The sequence below is a fragment of the Cyprinus carpio genome, chromosome A6, assembly GCF_018340385.1.
Source record: "Cyprinus carpio isolate SPL01 chromosome A6, ASM1834038v1, whole genome shotgun sequence".
In the NCBI taxonomy this organism is placed as follows: domain Eukaryota; kingdom Metazoa; phylum Chordata; class Actinopteri; order Cypriniformes; family Cyprinidae; genus Cyprinus; species Cyprinus carpio.
Genome location: NC_056577.1, coordinates 20191877 through 20209760, shown reverse-complemented (window position 1 = coordinate 20209760; position 17884 = coordinate 20191877). Strand labels below are relative to the sequence as shown.

The following is a 17884-nucleotide window of genomic DNA, read 5'->3' as shown; positions in this document are numbered from 1 at the left end:
TGTGTTGAATGTACATGACAATTGAATCCGATCAACTGACAGTTTTCTTTTGTAGCAGCACAGTGCACAGTTCCGGCCTGACCTGATTCACTGTGGTTTTAACAGTGACAGTGATTTGAAAAGCTGCTGCTGAGATGATTTGTCTTGATCTGAGCTTCAGACGCATGGAGAGTCAGATTATCTCTTTAGATTTTAATGCATGGAAGTATATTAACAAGAAAAAAAATATGTATTTACTGTGGTTTGGCAGCCTCTGAATTAGGACCCCAATTATTCAGATTAAAAATTTTAATAAAACCCTAGGTTCACAGTTTGGCTTAAATCATCTTTGTTAGAAAATGATAAATGCAGAGGGAAGCAGAGACTGGATGTGCAGAATTAAGCTAAAGCCAAAGAAAATCCAATCCGTGGCCCTGACAGTATTATGAAACCAAAAGGAACAAGGTGGATGTTAAAAATTTTTTTTACAGTCAAATGGCATCATTGATTGGATTCTAAAGGGCATGCTTTGTTTTCACTGAACGTCTATAGTTAAATCAATCAAGGTGGATGTTAAAAAATTTTTTTACAGTCAAATGGCATCATGTGGAAGGCCAGAGGAGGAGTCTCCGATAGTTAAATCAATCAGGTCTTTAGGAGACTGCATGATGTAAATAGAAAACAGTATATTCCATTAAAGCTTCAGATCCTGCATGTGGATAATTAACTGAATCCAAAATCCATCCACTTAGCTTTTAAATCATACAGAAAATGGAGGAGGGCACATAATGTGGTGTGTAGTGGCTGGGTCATGTTTTACTCTGTGACGAGTTATAGGCTTGTGTGTGTGTGTGTGTGGAGAGGAAACCTGTTTTTTCCACAGGGTGTCTGGAAGGAGCAAATACATCATGATGAGGCTGGCCAAGCTGCTCCATTTGATGCCTGCATGTGTGACCTTTGAGAATTTATCTGGTTTCAGCTCTGCTGTTATAACCTTTAATTGATTATTAAATAAGAAAGCTGCTCCGAGATGGTTTATTGGGGAATTGTGATAGTAAATATGTGATTGTACTATTTTCTTCATAATACATAGGCTGTGGATGGCCACAAGCATCAAGTCATATAATAATGTATACTAAATGAATGCGTTCAAACTGATTGGCAACCTTCCGGTCTCTCTTGTGAAGCCAACAAGGACCTATGTACTATTTTCTTCGAGGCTGGCTCCAAAAAGTCAATTTCCCCATGTTACTTACAGCAGAAAAAAATTTTTCTGGGTCCAAATTTACAGCTTGTACAAAAAGTGGTTTTGGTCTATATAGCTAATTTTGCCCTTCATGACAACTGTGAGGGGGGTGAATTTTTTTATAACTCATCCATTTAAATTATATTGAGCCTTAAAGTTCTGCATAATTAAGGGCGAGCCACTTGAGTTACCACTGTCGAACTAGGTGGGCGTGGTTTCCGCAAACAGCCCCTGCCTCTTTGCCCATTTTCGATTAACCGGGAGTGACGCGTGGTGAAGCGCTGCCAAGATGGTGACGGCCCGCTTCGCCCACTTTGAGCTTCAAAAACGCTCTTCAGGAATCTACTGGTGACATCACGGACACTACGTCCATGTTTTTATACAGTCTATGGTTCAAACACACACACAACAAATAAACACATTACCATTCAAATGTTTGATGTTGATAAGTCTCTTAAGCTCAACAAGGCTGCATTTATTTGATCAAAAATACAGCAAAAATAGTAATATTGTGAAATGAAATAAAATACAAAAAATACTTTTTTGATGAATAGGAAGTACAAAAGAACAGCATTTAGTTGAAACAGAAATCTTTTGTAGCATTATAAATGTCCTGTCACATTTGATCAATTTAATGCTATGTTGCTGAATAAAAGTATACATATATATTAGTCCTCATGTTTCTAGCAAGTTTTGCCTATAGGGTAGTAAAAATTGTGTTGAATATTGAGATGTCGATTATGATGATATTTTGATGAATAAAATTATACATATTTATTGGTGCTTTTAATGCCATCTAGTAAAAATTGTGTCGACTATGCAGAACATCCCAAACCTAAACTGACAAATCGGCCGCAAACTCTATTCCTATTGTGATCACAAACTAAATGCTGGATTTAATGGGATTTTTTGAAATTTTTTTTTGTTTTTTTTATGGATTGTTTTGTTGGTCTTTTTTTTTGTTGTTTTTCATTTTTTTTTTTTTTTTTTTTTTTTTTTTAAATTTTCTGGTTGAAATGTTTGAATGTGTGCCTGAACCTAAAGCATTTGTTCCTGTGAGAGTCTGCCCAAAGTCCAGCCAATGCTGCTCAGGTTCTGCTGGGCCAGATGTTGAATGCTTCTCTGCCAGCCATTTCACTATACCACAATGTCAAATGCTGGCAAGAGAAAACAGCTTGGCATGTTGCTCCCAGGTGTACCTAGAGTGTCATTCTGAGATGTCAGTGGAAATTGTGCCCTAGTTGTGTTGAATATTTCATGTTGTTGTCTGGCGGTGGTTTTGGATTTTCATATAGTGGTGTAAATGTTTTTTTTTTTTTTTTAATAGAGAGACTGATCGGGAATAGGGTGTCTGTTACATACTGTGTAAAAGCTAGATTTTTCAATCTACCATAAAATATCATATACTAAAATATCATATAATAAAAATATAAATTTTACATTAATTATTCTCGAAGTACAGGATCATATACTTCAGTTTAACTTTAGCTTTATTATTAGCTTTATTATCCAGACCCCTTGTGGTACCGTCACAGACCCCCTGGTATGATGGAACAAGAATTTCTAAGTGTTGAATTAAATTTGTCTGTTTTCATACTGTCCGATTTGCCAACTTGCACCATCTGGTGTTCACCAGTACATGAGATGAAACGTCAGTAAGTTTAATAGAAAACAGGATTAGAAAAGCACATGTGAAGAAAGGGACAGAAATACTTGCGGTAGATTTAAAAGAGCTGGTAGGAGGCAGTAAAATGCATGGATGACAGACAATTCCACTTGGGAGGATTTTCAGAAAACACCTTGTAATTAGTTGGAAAGCGCAGTTTCAAAGCACCTTGTCCTCTTCCCAGCCACCGGTGACTTCAAATTGGTGCAGCAGCTGGCTCAAAGGTAATGATCTCAGAATATTTGTTGCAGAACATGCGCTGCTCCAGGGACCTTCTGTTTGCCGTGTCTCTGCTTTTACGTTTCTCCATACACGTTCTGAGCAAATAATGAGAGAAGGTGACGGATGGAAAAGGAGTGGGAGGATAAAAGAGGGAAATTGGGCTAGAAACAATGGAAACAAGTGGGAGAGATTGCACAAAATGGCCAGACAAAAAGAAAACTGCTTGTGTTTTTCACAGAAATGTAAGAAGACAGTGTATAACAGAAGTTGGGAGAGAATGAAAAAGATAATGGAATCACTGACAGAAAGGTTTCCACAGTGGTGTGTAAACCCCAGAAATGATCTCCTTTGGGATATTGTCTGACTATTTTCTTAGCAGCAGAATGCCTGTCTGTGGTTTCTAACAACATTCATCAGTTTTTTTTTTTTGTGCTATCTATGGTACATAGGGCTGGTCAAGATTGTGTATATTCACAGTAAGTACTAGCAATATGTGAATATCACAATGGATTTTTTTTTTTTTTGGTGATTGAAGGGGGATAGTACACCCATAGTACACCCATAAATGAAAACTGTTATTATTTACTCATTCTTATGGCCATCTAAACCTGTACGATTTTATTTCTAGCTATGGTTCAGAAAGACATTTTGAAAAATTCTTTATAATTTTTTTTTTGTCCATGCAAAGTCAATGGGCTTCAACATTCTTCAGAATGTCTTCTGTTGTGTGCAGTTACAGAAAAATACATATTATTAATCTACATTATCTATTAAATCATATTATAGTTAAAAAAATAAAAATACAATTATAGTTGACTGAAAAAAAGCTTTTTAAGCTACACATTCATAAATATAGATATCAAACGTCATAAAAAAGACTGAGATATAATATTTTAACTCCCAGCCCTACATATTTACTTATTAGGCTCAAATAAATAAAAATAAAATGAAAAGGTTTTGTTCTGATTTTGAATTAATGCCTGCCTTATTCTTCCATTCATCTTAATAATCCTCAGTGTTATTTTTTCTCTTGTGAGAAACCTATTTTAACGCTGTTGAATCCTGTAACAATCACCCATGAATCTTCAGTTTATTGTTGCTGGCCAGCTAAGCCTCATTGCTGAATAGAAAGATTTTACATAGACAAAACTAGCAAGTCAACATTATTTTCTTCGCTAATTGACAGCAGACCACAGATGGCATTGATAGAGCTTGACTTGTGTTTAACTATGTTTTTTTACAATATTTTCAGCCTAAATAGGGATTTATTTTCATTGTATTTATTTCAGTGTAAATGTGAGAGTAGCTATTCTGTCACACCATATGCTCATAATGATGTTCATTTAAAAATTCTGGACATTTAAATAACCATGCCCTGTCAACCGCCCACAAACACATGCCCACACAAACATGCACATAAATATATGCACACACAAAGAAAAGTATTTATAATATATGCGTTTCTCAACATGTAATCTTAGTTGTGGATGAGGTGGCACTGGCCTTTTTGAAATGAGCTTATGACAGCAGCCATAATTCTTCTACTCAGCTTGGCAGCTTGGTTCTGTTTCAACTTGTAAAACTAACTAAAGCTTTGTCCTTTGAAATCAACCTTCCCTTCAGCTGCAACCGCTGTACATTTACATGAAAATGCAGTGGAAGCAGGCTATCTTTAAATAGTCTTTAAATAGATTCTTTTTCTTATCCAAATTGCTCTATATTTTTGTTTAGGAGCAATTATATTTCCAAGTTACAATTGATGGCTAAAATAAACAAGCCTTATACAATACAATGAACTTGATGACTTGAAGACTATTGTAATGATAACTCAGATAAAGGCTATGTGATTTTATTTATTTATTTAATGTTTTTCAGGCAGCAAGCATTTTCTAGCATTCTGGATGTTCAGAGCAATTTTTACAAACTTATTTTAATGTTCGTTTGAAGTTTCATCTGCCTCAGCAAATACTGTATATATGCACAAATACTGTAGCTGCTAATAACAGCTGTAATATGCAGAGAAACTATGATTCAGAAATACAATTAAGTACAGCCCTAAAGGCATTACTTGCATGACTAAATGTCAGTAAACAAGTTGGTGTCATTTGGGGGCAGAGGCTACATCAGCTTTGCATCTGCTGTTGAAGTTTAGCCTCTGGATGTTTAATCTTAGGATCAGAGAGTGATCTATAGATTGTGTGCAAAGTCATTCTTAATGCCTGGTCTTCCATTAAGTAATCTGCACTTCATGTTCTTGGCACTTTTCAGTGGGTGGCATATTCAAGTTTAAATATATATATATGTGCATACTAATTACTTCATCATTAACCCTTAGAGACCAAGTTGTTTAGTGATTTAACATTATTTTTAAATAAATAAATTAAAAGAAAGAAAGAAAGAAAGAAAGAAAGAAAGAAAGAAAGAAAGAAAGAAAAAGAAAGAAAAATGTATCAGTTTTGGCAGGATAATATTTACAGTTTCTATCGGCCACACAATGTGGTCACTGCCAAGTAGTGGTCAATGCCAGTGGTCACCATTGGTGACTGTTATGAATCAAATTTATGTGGGGGAAAAACTATGTATTTGAGTTTCATTTTATTAAATTTATAATTAAATAAAATTTTCAGAGTTCATAGATATTGCATGTTATGTGATATTGCATTTGAAGGGATACTCCACCCCAAAATGAAAATTTTGTCATTAATCACTTACCCCCATGTTGTTCCAAACCCGTAAAAGCTCTGTTCGTCTTCGGAACACAATTTAAGATATTTTGGATATGGATGTGGAGGCTTGTAGGCTTGAGACTGTCCCATAGACTGCCAAATAAATAACAGTGTCAAGGTCCATTATGGGTGTGGTAGTCATAGTAATAATTCTGCATTTGGTGTTGTGGTTTGGGTTACATGAAGCGATGGGAACACTTTTTGTAGTGTGCGTGACACTTTTTGAACTGAGATTTTATGGGTTTGGAACTACATGGGGGTAAGTGATTAATGACAAAATTTTCATAGTAACCCTTTAATTCAATCATGGATATTGCGAAGTCTAACAGAGAGTTGCTCTGAACTTTCACCCTTCTAACTTACTGGAAACAACTGCAACTCTAAATAAGTTTTTTCAGGTTTTATACCATAGGTCAGTGAGGTGTGGAAATGTCCAAAGATCAGGAAACCCTAGAGAGTGTCAGAGGCCTGGTGTGAGTTGAACTTACTTAACCTTCAGCTTTCTAGCTTACTGAGAGGACCATTATAAAGGTTAAAGCTTCTGCTGTAGGCCTCTGTCTAAACATGCGTTTTCAGTGTGTTTTACAGTGGGGGCAGAAATCTGGAGGAATATTTCACTGTCATGAAAATATCCAAATTTAAGCCCCTTAATTTGCTGAAAAAAAATATTCTTAATATTAATAAAGAATTTGATATCATTTTTGGATTTGTAATTTTAAGAAGTGATTTTAGGTTTTAAGATTTAATGAAAAAAAATATTCTTTAACAATATAAGGGTTAAATCTCATAAAAGATGTGTCTGTGCTTACCATTCGCTCACAATGTCTGCCAGTACCACTTGCTAGGATATAACTAGAAAATGTTTAGATGAAAATTGATTGATTGATTCAGTCATCACTTCTGCTAAACTGTATTTCTGGATGGGTTTTCATGTCAGTCGTAATGGTCTTTAAGGTACATTGCAGAACCTGACCTGATTCGTGTTTGACTGCATTCAACAGAACATGCTGCATTCATGTTTAAATAAATAGCATGCTATCAACATGTAGCTGTGAATGCTGCAAGTTGAATGGGTTGAAAATAAGTTTCTTTTTATCTCATATCACCTACTATCACAGTCAGTCACAGCAATTTGCTAGTGCTGTATATTTTCATTTGGAAGTTTATAATAAATAATCATTTAAATAATCACACATAATAAAAATGCTAATTAACACTTAGGATTAATGTTTAATATCTATAATTTGGTCTGCCCATTAACAGCATCATTTGATTACATTGATGATGTAAGTAATTCAGTCTCATTGCACTGTTATCAGGCTCAGTTCTGTTGACCCTCCTCCTTATGCAGGGTTATGTTACGGTGGAACTAATTGTCAAATATCCAGTCCTACACGAGTATGTGATGTGTAATTAGGTTAATTACAATCTTCACTCTATTATGAGCCAGAAATTGGAGGTTAAGTATCTAGAATAATAACAAAGAGATGAGTAAATCTCTAGCCAACCTGCATATTCACATTGAAGAGGCACAGCTACACAGAAAAAGATAATTGATACACACATCAATTTAATTTAGAGAATTTCTAATAGAATGAGAGGATTTGGTTAAAAGAGTAAGCATATAACATAAAAGTCACTGTATGATAGTATATTCTTGTGTGACAGAAAAATTAACCAGTTTTGCATTTTTAAAAATTCTCCAAACATCACTGTTTTTAGGTTCAAGCACTCTGTACTAATATAATGTACACTCACGTATAATACTACTAAAATATCATGATGCTAACCTTTATCACCATACCAAAATCTCCTCTGGCCAGAAAATGATTCATCTTTTTTGAATCACTTTGAGGTCAGAGACTGCAGAGTACACTATTTTTTAAAAGGTTTTTAAGTGATCATAAGTGACTGTTTTTTTATTTATTTTTTTTTTTTTTTTTGCTGGAGAAATCCAGTCATTTCAATAGGTATCTAAACAGCAGTGACTTCTGTGTTAGGACAGAAGATATTAGAATGCATTTAAGTTGGTCAAATGGATTTGCTGCATTGACCAACAGAAAGTAGCTTGGTTTGAAAGTGACTTCTGTGAGCAGTATATATATTGCTGCACTATTGACAATAGACAATGGACATTTTTGTTTGATAAATTAAAAAGAAAATGTGACCACACATTCATTTGTTCAAACTCACAGTTTGCTTTATGTACTACCAACATTTTTTTTAGATTGTAGGTATAAAGATATTATATTAATGAATAGTTTTCATAAATTTTAATTCAGATTTCAAAGTTATTTGGGTATATTACAACCCAAAATTATAATTGGGTTAATATAATTATTCTGATTACTTGTGCATTATTATGTCCTAACAATGAATGCCTGACTCAGAGGTATGAGTTTCACTTTAGTGCAACATTCTGTATTTTGCTTGCAACAAAAAAAAACAAAAAAAACAAAAACAAAAAAAATGGGAAAAGATGCTTTTTAGTTCCAAATGGTATAGTTTTACCATCTGCTAGAGGCTAACATTGTCTGTTTGAAAAGGTTATGATTTTGTAGTCCTTGAACAAAAAATAGTTTTGATTGCATTCTGTTGGCAAAAGCTCAGATTTAATAGTAATTGGTTTTGATTTAGTTTTGATTGCATTAAAAAAAATAAAAAATGATAGCATGTGTCTAATTACATTACCTGATTCCGAAGATAGCTGTAGTGGTGTTTTTTATTGAGAACCATGTCCCATCTGAGAGCAGAATGCCAGTGTGACTGGTATCTACTGGTGAGATTACGTCAACTGGGAATCGATTGCACGCAACACATTAGATTTAACAAACAGGAAATTTCCATGGTACTGTACCTTCATATGCATTGATTCCTGTGTTCTTCTGACGTCCAGGAACTTGTTTCTACCCTATAGGGAAGACTTAAAAAGACATAGATGTACAATCACCAGACCTGCTGGGTGCAGTAAGTCTATCATTAACTTTTTAACAAATCAGATGATGACACCTTAAAAACTGGATAAACTTTAGATACGCTCTGGAACTGCTTTCACAAACTTATTTCCCCCTGAGTCCTGGAGCCCTTGTTTGTGTGTTTAACAAGCTCCTGTGCTGTTTAATTTTTGCTGCTGGTGTTCTGTAATTGATGCCTCCTGTGTTTAGGTATTGAGTTTGCAGACTGTTGAGTGACAAACAAGTTCTGCCTTTCCAATCCTTGTCACTTATTTTTTTAAAAAGTCTTTACTTTTCTAATGATACGTTTTGCTCATACAACAGTACAGCATCTGTTCCTTGCTTCTGCTTGTTTGTTCTTTGATTTGGCGTTGGCACACTGCTTACACTGTGTGATGAAAAGCATTCGCTACAAGCATATTTTGCAGACTGGAGTTTCTGATGTCAGGGTTTCTTTGAGGGATGTTATCTGTGCTCGGTTAAATGAAACTGTGGTGCATGGCTGACCATCAACCACACTTTAAATCTAAGCAAGCCGCAAAACGAAATAGTACCTTTGACCGAAAGAGCCTTTCTAATCGGGAAGTTTGAGCTGTATGATGTAGTTTTTTCAAAGAAACATTCTCATTTGCTTTCATTAAAAGAACTAGAAGTCAGCCATATGTAGAAAACAAGCACAGTACTGTGCAAATGTTTTATGGTCCAAATGAGGATGTTTTTTTTTTTTTACATATTATTATATTTCAGTTTAAGGTTTAGTTCAGTTTTAGTTTTTATTTACTGTATTTCCATTTAATACAGGGTGGCCGCGGGTCCTTAAAAAGTCTTAAAATGTCTTAAAGTTTTCCTAATAAAAGGCCTTAAAAAGTCTTAAAATGTTTATTCTGCTTCAGAATAAATTTTACACAACCAGAAATTTCGGTGATGCTGTGCTTTTGTGGGGTTATTTTGTATGGGATATTGTCTGCAGATATGAAAAGTTTGCTGTATATCTTAATAATAAATATCATTTCTGACAGCAGTATATATACCTTTTTACATTTGACAAATTAAATATTACATTATACAGTACGTACGTAAAATAATATGTGTGATTTCCATCAGAGGTTTGGTCTTAAATTTCATATCAGGTGGTATTAAAAAGTCTTAAATTTAACTTGTTCATATCTGTAGACATTTTTTCTCGCTTGCTTTAGTGTCTTCATGTAATTCCAAGCTGACTCTATGAGGTTGAGATCAGGGCTCTGTGTGGATCATACCATCTGTTGCAGGATTTGCTCATACAAAATCTCACCAGATTATGAGAGTATTTGGAAAATAAAGGTTTGAAAATTTATTTTTTTCTTCTGAAACTCTAAACCAAAATAATGTTTTTGTTTGTTTGTTTGTGTTTTTTTTTGTGTGTGTGTGTGAAGCAGTCATCTACTATTCTTAAACTGTGGTTCATTGTCACTCATGTTCTTAGCATTCATGTCTAATGAAACCTAATGATACCCCTTGGCCCTGTCTGTGTTTTCTATGTGTATCTTATACCAGTTCAGAAGAACCACTGGTTTGCTTCTCTCTGGAGGTATTGTGTTCTCTTTACCAACTGTCCCGGTAATAATTGAGCGGAGGTGATTCCAATTAACTTGTGTTGCCGTGTCCAATTTTTTAAAACAAATTTGGGCTTATTTTCCTCAAAAAGTCACTTTTAATATGGGAAGTAATGGCTGTCTCTTTATATCTCTGTGTTACCTCTTAGTTTTAAAGCTCAACAGAAATGCCGACATTCCCTGATACACGTAAGCCATTTCTCCTCTTACACTCTGGATTATTGCTTGCTATACTCACTGGAGAAATGGAGAAGAAATTCCCTGCTACAAACAGGTTATTAAGGAAACCTAAATTGCCTCACTGGAGGGGAGAGCAGCTCAGTGACTATGAAGTCATTTTCACTGAGTCTAGATTATTAGGACAGATTAAACACTAAAGACCCATTATCCCACCGTAATCATTAACTCTTTGGTTTGATGTCCAAATGGATGTGCGTGACTCTCACTAAGCATTCCCATGGGAATTTTCCCTATTCTAAAAAAATACACAAAGCAACAAGGAAGTATAGCATAGCAACAAAATATTTCTATGAGTTTGTGATTATACCATGACACAAGGATTTCTGCTCCAGTAGTTTTTCATTATTTGTCAAAGGCTATGCTATATCATCAATTTTCTCTACTCAAGTCCAAACGTTTTAACCCTCATCTGGTCTGGGAAGTATATTTAGGTTTCCTCAATGAACGTTCGCACAATGACTGGCCAACTGTTAGTGACTCACAAAACTGCAGTTTAGAAACAGTTCAGCTTGGCAGTGCCCCTAAATCAAATATAAAATAAAGAACATCCAGCTGGCATTTAATTGTGGTAAATACCTTTACAAAACTACTAATCGAGCACAAGTATAAAAGCCAAACTCACTTCCAAATCCAAGATTATTGGAACAATGAAGGAAAGTTTAGATAACCAAAAAGATTTTTATATTTGTATAAGGAGTTTTGTCAATACATTTTCAAATAATAATACTTTTGGATGGATGATGCCAGAAAAATCTGATGATAACTGCCATGAATGAATATTTAAAAAGTAGTGTGTGTGGATTACTGTACTCCATTGCTCAAAGAGAGAGAGAAGAAGCAGCAATAATATTTATCTTTCTAAAACAATGCTTTGTCTCATAGAAACATAGTTTTTTTTTTCAATGTTGTCGCTAGCTCCGCTTCATTCAAACAGACTGTAACTAATTGTGTTTAACCACTGAAACATAGAGTATGTATGTTTGCTTGAAGGGGCATTATACATGCTGCCTGTCATATGTCAAAACATCTGGCAAAAGAAGAGCTTTAGTCACAGTAATTATTTTCAGGATGTCAGAGCCTTTCATAGAAGAACGACAAAACGACAGCAGTGGGACCAGATTGTTCTGTTGTTCAAAGGCTAATGAGAATAGACTCATCAGTGTATATCAGGCTGGTTTAAAGCTCAATGTTGTTGGAAAGTGAGCAAAGCAAGCGAAGCACAAAACAACACACTTGACCTTTATGTCAAAGAAAAAAACTAATCATATTTAGAATTCCATTAAATTTATTTGTGAAGTGCTTCTTGCGATACTTGTTATTCCAATGCAGCTTTACAAAAAACAGTGGCAAGAGAAAAACTCCCTCAGATGTTTGAGAAGATGAAAAAATATATACAGCCACATACAATTATTGATAATATTAAATAGTATGATGCTTAATTGAATATTAAAACAATGACTAATACAATACGAATCCATGCAAAATGCAAATATTTGCAATATCCAGATAACAAACAAGTGTGGAATTGAGTAAAACGTCTATGTGAGAACATAAAATGTAAGGAAAGACAGGATATGAGATTCCCAGATGCTGACATATTTGTTCTGCATCTGTACAAAACTTGTTCTGCATCTGTACAAAACGCTGATTAGCAGGGGGACGTACTGTATATGGATTCAATGTGGATGGTAATTTACTGGCAGTGACTCACCTCCATTTCTTTTGTAGGCTGGTGATTGGGCAGATTGCAGCAGCTACAGTATTATGTTAGAACACATTTATCATTCATTTACTCTTTGAATGGGTAGAGGTGAATAGGTAAATAGGTAATTGGGGCCTGGAGTATCTGTGAAGCTGATGTTTTTCCTGATGCTGCTGTGCATGTGTGCATCCATTCTTTAAATGGATAAGAGAGGTTTGTGAGACTCCTGGGCTGTGATAACAGAGTTGAAATGTAGACTACAGACCACTTTGAACCTCTCAGCTAAAAGGGTGTTTTTTTTCAATTTTATTTTCATTTTTTTTTTCAGCTTTAACTTTAAGTTTTAACTTCTTGGCTTTCATTCAGCCAGACAACTTCTTAAATCTCATTTTGTGATTTTTACATCTCACAATGTCATTTCTGTCATGAAAAGTCTCTGAGAGTTTGGCATGGTAATGTACAAGACAATGTTGATGTGTTTGGTCTTGGTGGAATAGATCTGCTACGCTGCTGCTGCGGCAGAGCAAGTAACGAGACTCGCTACAGCCAATACATCCACAGATATGCTGCTGAGCATGTGAGAAATATTGCTGCTGCACATATAACATACATGAAATCACCCCATAGCAGATCTATACAGGTGGAGCTGGGGAAGGTGGAGGGTTTCTGAAGCGCTACAGCAAGCGCTAGCCAAATACATGAATGTTGAGCAGCAAGCTCATTGGCTGCTGATACGAATAGAAACCAATCAGCTGTACCCTGTGAATAATGATATCATTATGTCAGACTGAGTTAGAACATATCGTACTGCGCTATCTAGAGATTTATGGCAGAACTTTGGATTTTATTTGTCTTAAAAATGGGACTTCATGTGTAACAATTGCAATTTTATATCTATATATTTTTTCTTATTTTATATCTCTCAGTTGCCAGTTTTACTTTTTACCCTGAGGCAAAAAATGTGTTTCCGTAGTTGTAAGTATTTTTTTTTTTATGTAATTTTTTTGCACTGATAATGAACAATTCACAGATTTCAGAATCACAATGAAATATTGAGGGCAAGTGATTGGTTGTTATAAAATGTACATTTCCACTTTGAAAACCACCTGAAATGTCCTCAAAAACCCTTTTTGGGGCTCACTGAAAAAAATAATAATGGACTTCCCCTTTGTAAGTTTCTAAAGATGAGTGACTGTCATATAAATACACACATGGCGCCAGACTCCTTTACTCGCTGCATGAATTCAGTGACATTGGCAATATTTAAAGCAAGCTCTTATTTTCCATTAGACTCGACAGGCCATCTAACTCCTTCTCTAGTTAATGTCAGTATGGCCAGGCCGCGGGGAGCACACTGACAGGGTAAGAAAGCAGAGGTCAAATCAATAGAAAGTGGTTATGGAATCATGTTTTTAAGGCTTTCAGCTGTTGAGAGACAGCTGCCATATTCCCAGTTCCCCACGGCCTGGACTGTCCGTTGCATTGAGTGGCTGTGGATTGAGCTAGGCACATAAGTGGCTGATGGATTGACAAGAGAAAACAAACTTAAAGAGATACTGAAGAGAGAACCTTGGCAGTGGCTGCAGACAGATGCGGCATAAAAAACAAGATGTTCAGTCAAGTTCATTAATGTTTACTTGGGGGAAAACACTTCTTAAGCCACTACTTTTGAATTATTATTATTGTTGTTGTTGTGTTTCTTGATGTTTTTTTTTTATTTTGCCAATAGAATAAAAAAAATTGACAAGAAGAAAAGAGAGAGGAATGAGACTGGCAGGCCGGAGTTGAGCTGAGTGTAAACTACTGTAGAGAACATGCCGAACAAACGTGTATTTCTTTTATAAATCTAATGCATTCTGACCTGTGATGTGCTTTCATTCAGACAGTGTTCTTGCTGGGGTTTTTTTTCTTCCTCCATAGAATCTTCCTCAAATTTAATTTTCAAAAGCACTTGGTGTCTCTACAGTTGAGCAACTCCAATTTACAGCAACAGCACATTGTCAATTTATTATTTTCCTGCTGGTTAATGCTGATTTTTGAAAATCACATTCAAACTTGTTTGCAATATTTCATACATTTAGAATCACATATTTGCTCAGCTAAAACCAGCTCATCTTTATGATAATTCTCATTCAGTACACAACCATAGGAGAGCAGGATCCTCTAAACAACCCTTTACTTGTACAGTTTTCAGAAAGACCCATCCCAGAACATCTCAATTATAGACTTGTGTAAATAGCATGATTCGGTAAAATGTACTTATACAGCAGTAAAAAATGATTGGAAATTATTAATATGTGGGATGGAATAAATAATGATATTGCAAAGCATTTTTATCTATCATTTTTTTGTTTGAAAGAAACACAGTATAACATACATCTAACTTAAGACATTCAAAATTAGGGCAACATCTTTCCACTAGTAAATTAAAAGAGATTGTGATTACAATAACATTAGTGTAAAAAAAATCTACAATGCACTTTGAACTATTTTTCTTATTATTTTCATTTTTCATTTTAGGGATGTGAAAGTGCTTCCATAACAGTCTCTGTACTGGGATCTCATCTTAAGATAATTTTTGCAAGTCAGTTTAGACAGGCTGGAAAAAAATAATAAGTGCAAGAGCTGATAAAGAGGTGACTGTTAGGGTTTAAGAGATGCTTGTCACTGTCGGACTGCAGACAAACTGTGCTACTCTCTTTATCACTCTTATTGAGAATAGCATAAGGCTTTCCATCTTAACATTACCCTGAGGCATCTCTCTCACAAGCAAGCAAGGTCAGATGTTTTTTTCTTTCCTCTGTTCTTTCTGTCTTTGCTGCAAAAGGTGACTGTGTGGGTTTGTGTTGATGTTTTGTGCAGGAGTGTCAGCAGAGCAGGCCTGTGCAAGACAGGGAGAGGAAAACTTCACAGAAGATGAGGAAAAGCCAGAGCGTTCTGACTGTGTCACCTAATGAGGTGAGTATAGCTGTACAGAATCATGTATTTCCAAAAACTACTAGCTGATTGACTAATGTGTGTCAGTTTTTGATTCTGATTGGTCAAGCGTTGACATTGAGCAGCCAGGCATTTTGTAATTATCTAATTGGTTTTGTAAAATGAATATTTTTTTGTATATTTTTTTTCCCCCCACAGCTCTGGTTCTTGAATTTGATTTAGTTTAGATTAGTTTAGTTGTTTACAGGGGAAATACACATTAATAAACATGGCTGTAAATGTGCCAGAATAAGCCAAAAAGGCTATATTTCATCTGAAGTCCCTTGACAGAATGTTATAAAGTTACCCTAAAAAAAAAAAACCTAGTATACAAATACACACACAAGAAGAAGAAAAAACATGATGAAATACTAAAAAAAAAAAATTACATGATTCCGCGTGGAAATCAAATTAATATACAATAATAGGCAGTTATCTAAAACAAAATATTGTGCCTAATATGAGGTACGAGAGATAGTGACAGGAGAAAGCAAATTAATACAAAGTCGTCTTAAATCAAAATATGAATATAACGTATTAATGTTGAGTTGTAACCATTTTTTAACCTTTTCACTGGTGAGTTTAAAATATTCTAGCTGTCCCCCCAGCGTGAGTTTTTTTTAGGTTACCGTTATTTTAGAACGTTTCCCCATATGTTTCCATGGCGACGCGTCATGCTTGTCACGTGATACACCGCAGCCACGAAAACACTTTATGACAGATGGATCCCTTTTATTTAGTTTTTCCTTTTTTATTCAAAATATTCACACATTTGCTTATCTTATATTCCGATTAACAAATATGTGTAAGTGAGTGGGTTGTGTCGTTTAAAAAACATCATAAATGAGCTTGATCGTGATCTATAATGTAAGAGGGGCGCCGCCATGTTTGTTCGCTCTGCAGTTCAAAGAGTCCTGTCAGATGCATTTACAACACGTGAATTCATCAATTTCTCCCAAAATACATGCAAGTAAGCGGCTGGTCCATAGACATCCGTGTGTATTTTATAAACTCTAAATGTATTGTTTTACTGGTACTTATGTGTTTTTAAATGTCTGAAACCTAAAATAAACATTATGTGGTTAAAAGCAAAGGTGTATGACAAGTGCAGAGCGTGTCTCAGCGCCAGCCAAAGCGCAAAAGCAGTTTGAATTTGGCAGTTATGTGATGTCACTGAACATTCTAAATCCCATATGTGAGACCGTATTCCCAGGGGCACAGAAATAAAAATCCCACATGTGTGACCGTACCACTCAAAGGGTTAAAATCAAACTGAAAAGAACTGTATGTATCTAGTCTTCTAATTGTTGATGGGATGGAGTTCCATTCCCTTGCGGCTTTGACGGAAAATACAGACTGACTAAATTTAGAATAATACAGTCCCCTCTTTCTCCACTCCTTGTGGACAGATGTGCATTTGTTTTAATATTCACATACAACCAAGGATTTTGTTAATTCGAGGAAGTTCATTTGCGACTTTTGACACACTGCTTTCATGTTTATAAATAATAGTGTCATCCGCATACATTTGGATGTTAGTGTTGGGACAAACGGATGGAAGATCATTGTTATTTAACGTCAAAAGCAATGGGCCAAGAATAGATCCTTGGGGAACACCTGTGGATATACTTAAGGGGGCTGATTTACAATTCTGTTTTCTGACGTATTGTGTAATTGGCTGTACGCTGCACCAAGAAGGCTGATTTTTAGTCCACTGTGACTTGTATCACTCTGCTTGTCTGTATTTCCATGTTCCAGAAAACTGTCAATCTGTGCATTAGTGTTGGGGATTTTTCAATGACCCTTTATTAAGGTTACATCGTTACACCACTTTAGGTGGCAACAAGTAACTGTCTTTATGAGTAGAGTTAATAGTTCTGTCTCAAATGACAAATTATACATTATGCACTTGACATTTACTGTTGCTCAACAAATTATTCAACAAAAAACAACTTACCTCACCTTTTGGCCATGAAATTTCAACTAATGTGACCACATCATTATGCAGTGATTTTGTTATCCAGCTTTAAAGTCTGATGGCTCCTCTTCAGCTAAAAGGGATAGTTCACCCTAAAATGAAAAATTGATGTTTATCTGAGGGCATCCAAGATGTAGGTGACTTGTTTCTTCTGTAGAACACAAATTATGATTTTTAGCTTCAGGCGTTGCAGTCTCTCAGTCATACAATGCTTGGCAATGGTAAAATAATCTATGAGAGAGAAAAAAACATGCACAGAAAAATCCAAATTAAACCCTGTGGCTCGTGATGATACATTGATGTGTAAAGACACAAAACGATCAGTCTGTTCAAGAAACTGAACAGTATTTATATAGTTTTATTTATTTTTTTTTACCTCTGAGACATCATCTTCTTCTTGCTTGCTTTATGGCAGATCGCAGACTTATAAGTGCATTACCGCCATCTATCCCTCAAATGGCCCATTAACACTCTATCTACAATCTCAATTAGGAGTGTTACTGGTCCACTTCAGAGATAGGTTGCGGTAATGCCCTTATAAGTTATAATTATCTCTTTAGATATGATGGTTATTGCCTAAAATGGCTTTATAATGGTTGT

General features: G+C 35.3%; 1 protein-coding gene across 1 annotated transcript in view; it reads left to right on the top strand.

The window, feature by feature from the left end:
• The window catches only part of LOC109106633 (cAMP-specific 3',5'-cyclic phosphodiesterase 4B-like), a 130506-nt gene that overhangs the window by 6540 nt on the left and 106082 nt on the right, over positions 1-17884 (top strand). Inside the window, exon 2 of the mRNA XM_042758343.1 lies at positions 15193-15288. Within this exon, the coding sequence (XP_042614277.1) occupies positions 15247-15288 (42 nt within the window). The 5' untranslated portion in view covers positions 15193-15246. The remainder of the gene's footprint in view (positions 1-15192; positions 15289-17884) is intronic.